The sequence below is a fragment of the Esox lucius genome, chromosome 7 (assembly GCF_011004845.1).
Source record: "Esox lucius isolate fEsoLuc1 chromosome 7, fEsoLuc1.pri, whole genome shotgun sequence".
Taxonomy (NCBI): Eukaryota; Metazoa; Chordata; class Actinopteri; order Esociformes; family Esocidae; genus Esox; species Esox lucius.
This window is the reverse complement of record NC_047575.1, coordinates 48647278-48663546: the sequence shown is the minus strand read 5'-3', so window position 1 is coordinate 48663546 and position 16269 is coordinate 48647278. Positions and strand designations below refer to the sequence as shown.

At 40.7% G+C, this 16269-nt stretch overlaps 1 protein-coding gene across 1 annotated transcript; it reads left to right on the top strand.

Annotated features, from left to right (window-relative positions):
* Positions 1-443: 443 nt before the first annotated feature.
* On the top strand, positions 444-14336 carry LOC114839500 (salivary glue protein Sgs-3). Its single transcript, XM_034293024.1, has 5 exons — positions 444-447; positions 3073-3135; positions 5200-6129; positions 6481-6637; positions 14282-14336. Exons 1-5 carry the CDS (start codon positions 444-446, stop codon positions 14334-14336), a joined length of 1209 nt encoding a protein of 402 aa, XP_034148915.1.
* The last annotated feature ends 1933 nt before the right edge of the window (positions 14337-16269 follow it).

The following is a 16269-nucleotide window of genomic DNA, read 5'->3' as shown; positions in this document are numbered from 1 at the left end:
ATAAATGTTACATTTACTCTTTTTGTTATTATTCATATCATATGGAATCTTAAATTTTGTAATTCATAATATATTAGTGAAATTGTATCTTTGATTACACTTATCTAGGCATGAACAAACCAGCTATATAACAGTTCTGTTATAAGAACAGTCTGTGAGAGGATACATCTTGATGATTCATCAGTCAGGATAGTTGGTGTTGGATTGACAAACCTGAGAATCACAAGACTAGTATTGAATTGCCACTCTTATCAACTAGGGACACATTCCAATCTTTACTTCCTGACAACATACTGTAGGACAAAGTGATCTACTCCTGGCTCAAGATAGGGTGATTAAGGCATGACCTTTGAACATATGGGGACTCTACAGAAACATCTGTATAGTATTGACATCTCAGTGGTGGCATGTGATCAGACACACAGGGTGGAGGTTAGACAGGTATGGGTGAGCTGAATTAGACTGGTCAGATAGGTGCTAAGCCTAGACACACCCATAGTCAGTGCAGAGGTCAGGGGGAGGTAACTTGGAGTTGGTTCATGTTTCATTACAAAGGTATTCCTAAACTGTATTTGGTTGTCATATACGTTTGTCTTGCAGGTTGTACACTGATGTCATACAATTCTGAACACTTTGTGTAACAACTGTTGATCACCTACAAGCTTGTAATAAATTCTCTCGAGTAGATTATATTGGTTTCCTGAATAGTTTATTTATAGTTTATAGTCTATTTTGATTAATTTCATTTCTGGGAGAAATCACCAACAAACCTAAAGTAGCGGACACAACGTTTTGCAGGCATCACCTTAAATAAAATACTTTTCTTTTGCATGATGCATATTTTCAAAATCAATGCCGGAATTTCACAATTTCTGCAAACTTATGAGCACAACTGTATGTTCCAATGTTGTTTATATTTTCAAAGTGTTTCATAAAATCCCTTTGGTATTGTAAATAGGCTGGACCTATACAAATTATAAGTCTAACCTATCATTTTTAAATCCAGGTAGAAATACTTCTCTTTTCACATGTCTATGACTGAGTACTTAAACTTAGCAACACTGTTTCTCCTTCCAGCTTTTATAGCTTCCTCATGGGATATTTATATTTTCCTATTCAATGTTTTATAATTAAGAAGTATTTTTATATTTCTCTCTTTCTTTGATTCAATGTTTTATTATCATGATGTAATTTTATATTTCTCTCTTTGTAAAGCACATTGAATTGCTACTATGTTCTTATTTTGTTTTTATTCTTTTCCTATTTTCTTATTCTATATTTTTATTTTGTTGTTATTGCATTTTAATAGTTCTAGGTTTTTCTGTAATGTGAGTTCTGGTGCTATCAGAGGAATGACCTCTGTGTAAATGTAACAATCTGCTGATGATGGATAATGCAAATTCTTGTGCTGCTGTTTAGACATCGATGCAGGGTATTATCTCATAAAAGGACTGACGAGTTTATCCAAGCACTGGAGTGTGAGGATTGAGATACCGGGTTGCTTCTATGTTTGAATTGTGCTAGTTAAATTAACTTGCTTGCTTGCTGCTTGCTAACCTAGACTCTAAAATGAACACAACAAAAATGACTAAAAACCATTCACCCAATGTGAATAATGGACCCTCTCCAAGTGTCCCTTAAAGAGTCAAATCTGTCTATTTATATCTCTTTGCAAAGCGGAACTCTGAAATCAGAGTAGATGAAACAGTCCAAGTGCTGTTTTAATTGATTTTATTCTATACATTAGACAACCTCAGCCTACATACAGCCTACATAATTGTTTCATTATGAAAACATAATGAAACAATTATAAAGTTTATAATTCAACAGATGTTTGCCACTACAATTGATTTTAAATTCCTAATGACAGTTACTGTATTTTTTGAGCTTCAGAATACTTTTAAAGCTATAAATTGTCAAATTGAACGAACCGACAAGAGAAGCACATTTCCAGTTGACAGGTATCAATGCATAGGCCTAAAAGAACAAAGCACAATATGCAACCATTTAATATTAGGAATTATGTATTCGTTAATAATATGGTTTGTTATTAGATGTATACTTTCTCATCATTTCTTGAGGTAAAGTGTCTTCATTCCATGCTTTTTCAGACAGATGCTCAAACCCTCCATTTCTGTGTTGTTTGGGGCGTAATGACAGCTGTCGAAGAGCTAGCTGTTTCTGTGACCAGTTTTGTCAACAGGCTGGAGACTGCTGTCTGGACTACAATGCCACCTGTGTAGGACGTAAGGGACCATCTACTACCACAGAACCTTCAGAAGGCCCAAACATATTTAAAAAACATTTTAATTAACATTAGCATGAAAGTATCTTAAGATTGTGTTATTTGCTATTGGATTGCAATGTTTGGATTTTCAATAATAACTCAGGTCAGCCAGCAAACTGAAGAACAACTCAACTAGGACATTCAAAGCTCTACAATATGAATACTATGTACAGGGAAATATAATGTTATTTCTACACTATTTGACAAATATTTATTTTTAGTTCTATATTCCAGGACTTTGGAATTATACACTGAATATGTGGTCAGAGTGTTTTCAACCCTATCGGATAAACCATTTGGAAATAATAGCTTTTTCTGTACATAGTTCCCCAAATGTTGGGTGCAGAAGTTGTTGTACTTGTAAGAGTGACAAGGACCTGGTGTTACACTGATGATGCATTTGTCTAATTCATGAAATATGACCCATGGATTACTGTTTACTCTGGCCCATAGAGAGCATACAGCTCCAGAAAAAATAGACCACTTTTTCTTTCCTTTCCAAAAAAGTTCAAAGCAAGGTTTTGAGTGAGGAAATGAAGGGTTAAAATTAAGAGACCACTGCAAATTGATCGCTGTTCCTCACTCAAAACTTTCCATTTCAACTGCATCGGAGCTGTATATGGTACACAAACTATCGACCAAGTTGTAAAACGCTGTGTAAGTGATGGGAGCCAGGGTAATTATGTTGAGTCTATGATGGTTTTCAGTGAAGTAATGTTTTTCTTTATGTCCCACTACTATATTCAAAATAACAAGGCCTTCTATTAACTCATCCCAAACAACAGAACCTGCTACTACCCAACCCAAAACAACAGAACCTGCTACTACCCAACCCCAAACAACAGAACCTGTTACAACCCCGTCCATAACAAGAGAAGCTACTACAACCCATCCTATAACAACCGAACCTTCAACAACCCAACCCCAAATAACTGAACCTGCTACTACCCAACTCCAAACAACAGACATTGCTACTACCCAAACCCAAAAAAACGAACCTGCCTCATCCCAGTCACTTAAAACAGAACCTGCTACAACCCTGGCACTAACAACAGAATCTGGAATTAGCCCACCCCAAACAACAGAACCTGCTTCAACCCAAACCCAAACTGCAGAACTTGGTACTACACAACCCCAAACAACAGGTCCTGCTTCTACACAAAAAGAACCTTCTACTACCCAAGCCCTAACAACACAACCTGCAGCTACACACCGCCAAACAACAGAACCTGTAACTACCCAACCCCAAACAATAGAACCTGCTGCTACACAACCCCAAACAATAGAACCTGCGGCTACACAACATGAAACAACAGAACCTGTTACAACCCAGCCCATAACAAGAGAAGCTACTACAACCCATCCTATAACAACAGAACCTTCAACAACCCAACCCCAAATAACAGAACCTGCTACTACCCAACTCCAAACAACAGACATTGCTACTACCCAAACCCAAAAAACTGAACCTGCCTCATCCCAGTCACTTAAAACAGAACCTCCTACAACCCTGGCACTAACAACAGAATCTGGAATTAGCCCACCCCAAACAACAGAACCTGCTTCAACCCAAACCCAAACTGCAGAACTTGGTACTACACAACCCCAAACAACAGGTCCTGCTTCTACACAAAAAGAACCTTCTACTACCCAAGCCCTAACAACACAACCTGCAGCTACACACCGCCAAACAACAGAACCTGTAACTACCCAACCCCAAACAATAGAACCTGCTGCTACACAACCCCAAACAATAGAACCTGCGGCTACACAACATGAAACAACAGAACCTGTTACAACCCAGTCCATAACAAGAGAAGCTACTACAACCCATCCTATAACAACAGAACCTCCAACAACCCAACCCCAAATAACAGAACCTGCTACTACCCAACTCCAAACAACAGACATTACTACTACCCAAACCCAAAAAACCGAACCTGCCTCATCCCAGTCACTTAAAACCGAACCTGCTACAACCCTGGCACTAACAACAGAATCTGGAATTAGCCCACCCCAAACAACAGAACCTGTTTCAACCCAAACCCAAACTGCAGAACCTGGTACTACACAACCCCAAACAACAGGTCCTGCTTCTACACAAAAAGAACCTTCTACTACCCAAACCCTAACAACACAACCTGCAGCTACACACCGCCAAACAACAGAACCTGTAACTACCCAACCCCAAACAATAGAACCTGCTGCTACACAACCCCAAACAATAGAACCTGCGGCTACACAACATGAAACAACAGAACCTGTTACAACCCAGTCCATAACAAGAGAAGCTACTACAACCCATCCTATAACAACAGAACCTTCATCAACCCAACCCCAAATAACAGATCCTGCTACTACCCAACTCCAAACAACAGAAATTGCTACTACCCTAACCCAAAAAACCGAACCTGCCTCATCCCAGTCACTTAAAACAGAACCTGCTACGACCCTGGAACTAACAACAGAATCTGGAATTAGCCCACCCCAAACAACAGAACCTGCTTCAACCCAAACCCAAACTGCAGAACTTGGTACTACACAACCCCAAACAACAGGTCCTGCTTCTACACAAAAAGAACCTTCTACTACCCAAGCCCTAACAACACAACCTGCAGCTACACACCGCCAAACAACAGAACCTGTAACTACCCAACCCCAAACAATAGAACCTGCTGCTACACAACCCCAAAAAATAGAGCCTGCCGCTACACAACATGAAACAACAGAACCTGTTACAACCCAGTCCATAACAAGAGAAGCTACTACAACCCATCCTATAACAACAGAACCTTCAACAACCCAACCCCAAATAACAGAACCTGCTACTACCCAACTCCAAACAACAGAAATTGCTACTACCCAAACCCAAAAAACCGAACCTGCCTCATCCCAGTCACTTAAAACAGAACCTGCTTCAACCCAAACCCAAACTGCAGAACTTGGTACTACACAACCCCAAACAACAGGTCCTGCTTCTACACAAAAAGAACCTTCTACTACCCAAGCCCTAACAACACAACCTGCAGCTACACACCGCCAAACAACAGAACCTGCCTCATCCCAGTCACTTAAAACAGAACCTGCTACAACCCTGGCACTAACAACAGAATCTGGAATTAGCCCACCCCAAACAACAGAACCTGCTTCAACCCAAACCCAAACTGCAGAACTTGGTACTACACAACCCCAAACAACAGGTCCTGCTTCTACACAAAAAGAACCTTCAACTACCCAAACCCTAACAACACAACTTGCAGCTACACACCGCCAAACAACAGAACCTGTAACTACCCAACCCCAAACAATAGAACCTGCTGCTACACAACCCCAAACAATAGAGCCTGCGGCTACACAACATGAAACAACAGAACCTGTTACAACCCAGTCCATAACAAGAGAAGCTACTACAACCCATCCTATAACAACAGAACCTTCAACAACCCAACCCCAAATAACAGAACCTGCTACTACCCAACTCCAAACAACAGAAATTGCTACTACCCAAACCCAAATAACCGAACCTGCCTCATCCCAGTCACTTAAAACAGAACCTGCTTCAACCCAAACCCAAACTGTAGAACTTGGTACTACACAACCCCAAACAACAGGTCCTGCTTCTACACAAAAAGAACCTTCTACTACCCAAGCCCTAACAACACAACCTGCAGCTACACACCGCCAAACAACAGAACCTGCCTCATCCCAGTCACTTAAAACAGAACCTGCTACAACCCTGGCACTAACAACAGAATCTGGAATTAGCCCACCCCAAACAACAGAACCTGCTTCAACCCAAACCCAAACTGCAGAACTTGGTACTACACAACCCCAAACAACAGGTCCTGCTTCTACACAAAAAGAACCTTCAACTACCCAAGCCCTAACAACACAACTTGCAGCTACACACCGCCAAACAACAGAACCTTTAACTACCCAACCCCAAACAATAGAACCTGCTGCTACACAACCCCAAACAATAGAACCTGCGGCTACACAACATGAAACAACAGAACCTGTTACAACCCAGTCTATAACAAGAGAAGCTACTACAACCCATCCTATAACAACAGAACCTTCATCAACCCAACCCCAAATAACAGAACCTGCTACTACCCAACTCCAAACAACAGAAATTGCTACTACCCAAACCCAAAAAACCGAACCTGCATCATCCCAGTCACTTAAAACAGAACCTGCTTCAACCCAAACCCAAACTGCAGAACTTGGTACTACACAACCCCAAACAACAGGTCCTGCTTCTACACAAAAAGAACCTTCTACTACCCAAGCGCTAACATCACAACCTGCAGCTACACACCGCCAAACAACAGAACCTGCCTCATCCCAGTCACTTAAAACAGAACCTGCTACAACCCTGGCACTAACAACAGAATCTGGAATAAGCCCACCCCAAACAACAGAACCTGCTTCAACCCAAACCCAAACTGCAGAACTTGGTACTACACAACCCCAAACAACAGGTCCTGCTTCTACACAAAAAGAACCTTCAACTACCCAAGCCCTAACAACACAACTTGCAGCTACACACCGCCAAACAACAGAACCTGTAACTACCCAACCCCAAACAATAGAACCTGCTGCTACACAACCCCAAACAATAGAACCTGCGGCTACACAACATGAAACAACAGAACCTGGTACTACCGAACCCCAACCAACAGAACCTGTTATCACACAAAACCAAACAAGAGAAACTGGTACTAGCCTTCCCCAAACAAATACTGGATCTTTTTAATATAATCTTGTAACATATTTCTCATAATGTATCCAGTGCACATCGTTTTAATAATTTAAATATATTGTTTTCACAGGAGATGTTGTGGGACTGAAGATTAGACTGTCTTCTCTGACACCACTAACAAATGATTATATCCAAAATGTTATCTTACAAAAGGTCAGTGTCACTTTTAGAAACCAGAAAATCCTAGTTCAGCCGGCCCGCCATTAGAAGGGATGAATGTTGTTGTCCCTGGCTGGTTCCGATCTGCAGTTTTCTATGTGGCAGTTTTTACCATTTCGCCATTTAAACAGCAGGTAGTGTTGGAAGTGATAAGTGTCTACTGCCATGCAAAGGCAAAAGGCCGTAACTTCAGTTTTGTTCAAAAATGAGTTATTGTCATTTTTGGAACATGAAAGATCTGCTTTATTGTGTGGAGAAATATCTTTAATCAATTATTATTGTTGTTTTTTTAAAACAGTGTGTGATCTTTGCTGTAACTTCAAAAAGAATCCTGTAACATTATTTACAGTTCTTTGTCTTTTTTGGCCCATTGCTCTTGAGGGAAAATTTTGGTTGAGACAGCTGTAAAATGCAGAAGCCAAGATCAATGTAAGAAAGATTATGCTACAACATAGATAGGCAATCTCCTAAATGTACTTTTGAGCTAGCTTAGCAAGCAAGCACATTTATTCATATAGCACAATTAATGCATCGAAGCAATTCAATGTGCTTTACAAAGAAATTAATTAAATACAATAACACAAAAACAAATACTCAAAAGAAAACATCAGAACAACATCATAATAATAAAAAATAGAACAAGGAAATATAAAAAGGATAAAAACATAGGAAGCTACAAGGCTTCCACATAGTGGTAAAGTTTAAGTGCTCAGTCATAGGGACGAGAAACACGAAGTGTTTTAAACCTGTTTTTCAAAATGTATATATATTTGGGGCATGTCTAAGATGTCTTATGGTAGTTTATTCTAGTTGTGTACAGCATAACTGCTAAACGCAGCTTCTCCATGTTTAGTTTGGACACTGGGCTCTACAAGCTGACCTGTGTTCATTGATCTAAAAGCCCTGCTCGGTTTATATTCTTCAAACATATCAGAAATATATTCGGGTACTAAACCATTCAGAGATTTATAAACTAAGAGCACCACTTTAAAATCTATTCTGTAACTGACTGGAAGCCAATGCAAAGATTTAAGAACCGGAGTGATGTGCTCTGTTCTCTTGGTCCTGGTTAACATTCAAGCAGCTGAATTCAGAATTTTTGTTGCCAAACAGAATAATCTCTGTTTTGCCTTGGTTTAATTGTACACAATTTTGGTTCATCCAGGTATTTATGTGCTCTATACAGTGTCACAGAGAGTCTATTAAGCTGTTGTCACATGGTTCGAGAGCCATATATGTTTGAGTATCATCGGCATAGCTGTGGTAGTTAATGTTGTTGTTCTGTAGGATTTGGCCCCGAGGTAGCATATAGAGATTGAACAGAAGCGGTCCGAGAACTGATCCCTGTGGAACTCCACATGTCATAGCCACCCAATCAGATTCATGATTACGAATGATGACAAAGGAACTCATCTAGATAAGATCTGAACCAATCAAGGACTGTCCGGGAGAGTCCTACCCAATTTTCCAGCCTATCTATAAGTGTTCTATGATCTACAGTGTCAAATGCTGCACTGAGATCTAATAAAACCAGAACTATTATTTTATCAGAATCAGTATTCAGTCGAATATCATTTAAAACTTTAATCAGTGCCATTTCAGTACTGTGAGGACGGAAGCCTGACTGAAATTTGTCTAAGAGACCGCTTGAGGTCACAAAATTGCTGAGTTAATTGAAAACAACCTTGGCAATGATGTTGGCTAGGAAAGGGATACTTGATACAGGTCTATAGTTGTTCATTATAGATGCATCCAGTGTTCTCTTTTTAAAATTGGGATTTAATGGCAGCTGTTTTTATAGACGTTGGGAAAATGCCTGATTGCAGAGAGCTATTACAGTGGGGAGAACCAGTATCTAATACACAGACAATTTTGCTGGTTTTCCTACTTACAAAGCATGTAGAGGTCTGTAATTTTTTATCATTTTATTGCATGACATAAGTATTTGATCACCTACCAAGCAGTAAAATTGTAATTTAATTTTGCTTTAAGAAAACCTCCTGTTCTCCACTCATTACCTGTATTAAATGCACCTGTTTGAACTTGTTACCTGTATAAAAGACACCTGTCCACACACTCAATCAAACAGACTCCAACCTCTCCACAATGGCCAAGACCAGAGAGCAGTGTAAGGACATCAGGGATAATTGTAGACCTGCACAAGGCTGGGATGGGCTACAGGACAATAGACAAGCAGCTTGGTGAGAAGGCAACAACTGATGGCGCAATTATTAGAAAATGGAAGAAGCTCAAGATGACGGTCAATCTCCCTCGGTCTGGGGCTCCATGCAAGATCTCACCTTGTGGGGCATCAATGATCATGAGGAAGGTGAGGGATCAGCCCAGAACTACAGGGCAGGAACTGGTCAATGACCTGAAGAAAGCCGGGACCACAGTCTCAAAGAAAACCATTAGTAACACACTACGCCGTCATGGATTAAAATCCTGCAGCGCAAGCAAGGTCCCCCTGCTCAAGCCAGCGCATGTCCAGGCCCTTCTGAAGTTTGCCAATGACCATCTGGATGATCCAGAGGAGGAATGGGAGAAGGTCATGTGGTCTGATGAGACAAAAGCGCTTTTTGGTCTAAACTCGCCGTGTTTAGAAGAAGAAGAAGGATGAGTACAACCCCAAAAACAACATCCCAACCGTGAAGCATGGAGGTGGAAACATCATTCTATGGGGATGCTTTTCTGCAAAGGGGACAGGACGACTGCACCGTATTGAGGGGAGTATAGATGGGGCCATGTATCGCAAGATCTTGGCCAACAACCTCCTTCCCTCAGTAAGAACATTAAAGATGGGTCGTGTCTGGGTCTTCCAGCATGACAACGACCCGAAACACACAGCCAGGGCAACTAAGGAGTGGCTCCGTAAGAAGCATCTCAAGGTCCTGGAGTGGCCTAGCCAGTCTCTAGACCTGAACCTAATAGAAAATCTTTGGAGGGAACTGAAAGTCTGTATTGCCCAGCGACAGCCACAAAACCTGAAAGATCTGGAGATTTGTATGGAGGAGTGGCCAAAATCCCTGCTGCAGTGTTTGCAAACCTGGTCAAGAACTACAGGAAATGTACGCATCGCATCGCATCATCTTCCGCTTAATCCGGGTCGCGGGGGCAGCAGTCTAAGCAGGGATGCCCAGAGTTCCCTCTCCCCAGACACTTCCTCCAGCTCTTCCGGGGGGACACCGAGGCGTTCCCAGGCCAGCCGGGAGACATAGTCCCTCCAGCGTGTCCTAGGTCCCCGGGGTCTCTTCCCGGTGGGACGGGACCGGAACACCTTCCCAGGAAGGCGTTCCAAAGGCATCCGAAACAGATGCCCAAGCCACCTCAGCTGACCCCTCTCGATGTGGAGGAGCAGCGGCTCTACTCTGAGCTCCTCCCGGGTGACCGAGCTTCTCACCCTATCTCTAAGGGATCGCCCAGCCACCCTGCGGAGAAAGCTCATTTCGGCCGCCTGTATCCGGGATCTTGTCCTTTCGGTCATGACCCAAAGCTCATGACCATAGGTGAGAGTAGGAATGTAGATTGACCGGTAAATCGAGAGCTTCGCCTTACGGCTCAGCTCTTTCTTCACCACAACAGACCGATACATCGACCGCATTACTGCAGAAGCTGCACCGATCCGTCTGTCAATCTCCCGTTCCATCCTTCCCTCACTCGTGAACAGGACCCCTAGATACTTAAACTCCTCCACTTGAGGCAGGCACTCTCCACCAACCTGAAGTGGGCAAGCCACCCTTTTCCGACTGATGACCATGGCCTCGGATTTGGAGGTACTGATTTTCATCCCCACCGCTTCACACTCGGCTGCAAACCGTCCAAGTGCATGCCGAAGGTCCTGGCTTGAAGGGGCCAACACGACAACATCATCCGCAAAGAGCAGAGACGAAATCGTGTGGTCCCCAAACCTGACACCCTCTGGCCCCTGGCTGCGCCTAGAAATTCTGTCCATAAAAATTACGAACAGAACCGGTGACAAAGGGCAGCCCTGCCGGAGTCCAACATGCACAGGGAACAAGTCTGACTTACTGCCGGCAATGCGGACCAAGCTCCTGCTTCGGTCGTACAGGGACCTGACAGCCCTTAGCAAAGGACCCAGGACCCCATATTCCCGAAGCACTCTCCACAGGATGCCACGAGGGACACAGTCGAATGCCTTCTCCAAATCCACAAAACACATGTGGACTGGTTGGGCAAACTCCCATGAACCCTCCATCACCCTGTAGAGGGTATAGAGCTGGTCCAGTGTTCCGCGGCCTGGACGAAAACCACACTGTTCCTCCTGAATCCGAGGTTCTACTATCGGCCGTATTCTCCTCTCCAGAACCCTGGCATAGACTTTCCCGGGGAGGCTGAGAAGTGTGATCCCCCTATAGTTGGAACACACCCTCCGGTCCCCCTTCTTATAAAGAGGGACCACCACCCCGGCATCCCATGATGTTTGGATGAACCCCATCAGATCTAAAGCAGTCTTTACAGTTCCAAAATATATTACAATTGTCAATAAACCGTGGTTGAGGCATGCTGATGTCAGCCATGTATTCAGCCCAAGTAGTCTGCTAAAAGATTCAATTCCTTTCCCCAAGGTTGGAATGGGGCCTGAGATGAAAACATGTTGTTGAAAGTTGTTTATTATTGTTTCAAGATCTCAGAGCCAGTTTTCCTTTGTAGAATGTCAAAAGACCCAGTGTGGATAATAATCTGCATGTTGCTTGGATGTGTAGAGAGAATAACTTGCAATATTTCTGTTAGCTCTCTGACCGATGTGTCAGCCATGGTTAGGTTTTCAGTCTTTGACATTCTGATATGCTTGGTTATGTCATCCCTAATCAAGGTAGTATCTGGTTTATCAAATGTGGAGTTAGCAAAGTTTCTTCTTTCATTTGTCCTATCAGTGGTTTTAGGGCTATTTCTAGGATTTTGTTTAGCCCTAATAGTAATGTTGTGATTAGCTTCCCTGGGTTAATTTGCACATATTTCGTTCAGAGTCAGTGGGTGCCAGTAAGATTTGTCATTGGGGAAGCCTGGTTTGAAAGCCTCTGGGGTTAATCCAGTGGCATGTCCAGGGGAGAGTGTCAGCCAGGTCCGTGACAGAGTGGTCTAGATTTGATGTAATCCCTTGTATACCAATCTGTGTCGGTCCGTTAGGGTTTGGTAGCTCAACCCCTAGAGTAGCTGCTACAGAGTCAATGAATTGTTCACTCTCACATATTTCAAGCTGTTATCGTCTCCTTCAGTCGTTCGCCCAGTTTTGACTGCATTCTGTCAAGTATAGGGAAATCTTTAGAGCTCTCTAGCCTTAGGTTAGTCTGTTGTGCTATTTTAGCATTAGTATTTGTTGATTCACCTACTGGACAGGACCCACAGTCCGACCAGAGGAGCGCTCGAGTGACAAAATCTTCTTAGTGGTTGATCCGTTCCTCCAACAGCTGTCTCAGCTCCTCCATCATAAAAAATCCCTCAAAAATACAAAATAACTATGCTGAGGTCCTCTTTTAAAAATTACCTAAAATTGTAAAAATATGATTAAAACAACTATAGAACAAAAATTAAACAGAGGTAAAAGATTTAAAGAAGATTAAAAGAAAATGTGAAAGTAAGAAAAGAATGAAAAGAAAGAAAGGCAGGCAAAAGGCAGATAGCAGGAGAGTTGCGTTTTGCGACTAACAAGCATAAAAACAGAAAAAAGCTTTTTGTGCAACGGCTGTAAAATTACCGAGTGGATAAATATTTCTGTGAGACAGAAATTGGAACATCTGAGAGGCGAATTGAACTGGGGTCAGAATATTAATAATGTGCATCAAGATCAGGGATGTTCCCCACAACACCACAGGGCTTGATCTTTCTCAGTTCAGCTCTGTATAGATTCATTATGCAACTTTAACCCCAACCGTTTTTTTTTTTTGTTTTTTTTGCCAAAGTAATGTGGGCAACAGAAGCCTTATTAACGGAACTAAAGTTTACTCTTATACAAAGATTACTGTAGCTAACCACTACACTATGTAAATCGAAATCATTGTTGGTGCAGTTCGTCCATCGCGAAATATACAAAAATAATTAACATTTAGAATTTTTGTGATGCAGCTAGTGAAGCTTGTAGACAGCAAAGGTTTAGTCTGAACAAATCCTAACGCCTGATTGTTTATACCTGTGATAAAAAGAAACACATATATTTGTGGCAAAAGCTATCAGCAATAGGTGGTATAATGTTTCATTGTGTATATCTGTTGTTACTTCTATTGGAGTGATGATGATCAGATTGTATTTGATATGGATATATGGATATCTGTATATTTAAACTGAGAATGGTTGTCTGTATATTTAAACTGAGAATGGGTGTCTGTATATTTACACAGAGTATGGGTGTTTGTATATTTACACTGAGTATGGGTGTCTGTATATTAACACTGAGTATGGGTGTCTGTATATTAACACATTATTATTGGTGTCTGTATATTAAAACTGAGTATGGGTGTCTGTATATTAACACTGAGTATGGGTGTTTGTATATTTACACTGAGTATGGGTGTCTGTATATTAACACTGAGTATGGGTGTCTGTATATTAACACATTATTATTGGTGTCTGTATATTAAAACTGAGTATGGGTGTCTGTATATTAACACTGAGTATGGGTGTTTGTATATTTACACTGAGTATGGGTGTCTGTATATTAACACTGAGTATGGGTGTCTGTATATTAACACATTATTATTGGTGTCTGTATATTAAAACTGAGTATGGGTGTCTGTATATTAACACTGAGTATGGGTGTCTGCATATTAACACTGAGTATGGGTGTCTGTATATTAACACTGAGTATGGGTGTCTGTATATTAACACATTATTATTGGTGTCTGTATATTAACACTGAGTATGGGTGTCTGTATATTAACACTGAGTATGGGTGTCTGTATATTAACACTGAGTATGGGTGTCTGTATATTAACACTGAGTATGGGTGTCTGTATATTAACACTGAGTATGGGTGTCGTTATAGGGGGCTCCAGTGGTAAGGGTCTAAGTGAGGAACAGTATTTCACATTAAACATTGTGTATGCTGTTTTCAGATCCAAGAGGAACTCGTCAGACGAGGGCTTCCAGGAAACTTCACACTACGTCTGAGAGCCACTGAGGAGATCAGAGAGTCTGTCCTCTCCTAAAACAAAGGTTAAATAATAAAAAATAGAAGAAAACACATCAATCCAACCCACATTCCAACATCATAATTCAGAATCCATAGTCAGCAACCCCACAGATTTCCTGGTCATGTGATGAAACAAGTGCCCAAATAATGTAGTGAATCATTATGCCAAATTCGGGATATCCTCTTTAACAACACATTTACTTTCTATATCAATGAAATGGTGTCTTAACTGTAACCCCTTCTATCCATCACTCTGACGTCAGTCAGACATTAATAAGCTGTAGATTAGGTTTATTATTCCTTAGCTACACTGTATTTATTTTGTCATTTAACTATAGATGTGTTCATTTGTCATTTATTGGTTTTACAGTTGTCTTCAAACTTGGGTCTGCGAATCTACCACATGGGTTGCTGGAGAATATCTCCCATAATGATTTATTTAAATTAGTATTATTGTTTTTAACATTATCATTATAATTTGTATGCCTATGAGAAAAAGAAAATGTGTTTGTGATTATTTGTGTAGAGGTTTGTGCTCAAATGACTTCCTGAATGGTGTGTGTGGTGGGATTGTGTTTCCGTAATGTAGAATATGATCTTAAATTTCAAATTAATGAGGGAGGAAGAATTGTTCTGAGATAATAATGTCTTCAGGGCCACAGGGAGAGAGAGAAAATGGGTTTGTTTTTAGTTTACTCTTGATCCCCCCATGGGAATCAATACAACTAGGGTAGCTTAGCTGGTTTGCCCACATAATGGGGGTCCTTGGATTGTGTCTTGGGTTGGTGGACCCTTGATTTATACGGAAAACATGTTATTTGAATAGTAATAATGCTTTACAAATTGTTTACAGATTATTAACAACATTTATCTGCTAACAGTTGCCATAACTTTAAATACCCTTAACCCTAATCCATGTTCCTTTGGTTCTAGCCCTAACATAACCCCAGTACATTTCACACCAGCAAAATCTGTATCCAATCTTAATCACCTAATCTAAAATGTGCCTAAACCTAAAAGGTATTCTAATTATAACATATGCCCTAATCATAACATTTAGGACATAAAATGCCTTTCTCAAAATGGGGACAATAATTTTCTGATTTAACCACAGTTGTTTGGTCCCCGTTATGTAGTAAATTTAGAAACGCACACAAGTATGGGGCCAACAGTGTAATACTGCAGATGATCACTAGGTGGTGACAGTAACCTACTATGTGTTATGGTAACTTGGTGAGTCCAACCCTACCAAGTTTCATGCATTAATTAAAATGTCCATGTATAGGCAATGTAACACCTTTATATCTTTGAAATATAAATATTAAACTCATTGGAATAGTTTAATTATAGAAATCATGGCATTCAAATCACAAGTCAATAAAAAGACCTTCATTGGTTAAGATCAAGCTTTTTATGTATTTAAACAATGTGGGGATATTAGTAAATAATGGAGATAATGTACATACTCAGGCCTTTGCCAGGAATCCTGGGACCTGTGACTAAATATATCCCCGGGCCCCCCATCTTTGTCATCATCAATGTGTTAAAAGTTGCATACTATTGTCTTATTGTCTTAAACTGTCTTAACAGTTTTCTCTAAGTGTTATTTAGTACAGATACCAAGCTGTTTCATCCAGAACTATACTGAAAAAAAATATAAACAACATTTTCAGTGATGTTACTAAGTTATAGTACATTTATAGAAATCAATCAAATTAACATACTGAACAAAAATATAAACACAACACAACACGTGCAGTTTCTTTACAACTTATATCTGCACCCCGTCATAAGAAATGCATAGATTAGGGTTTTGGAATGTATTTCATATCGTGAATGTCCTTATTTGAATGGTAACTCAGTTTTTTAAGAGGAAATGTCTGTCGGTTTCCAATAAAAGTGCTACTTTCA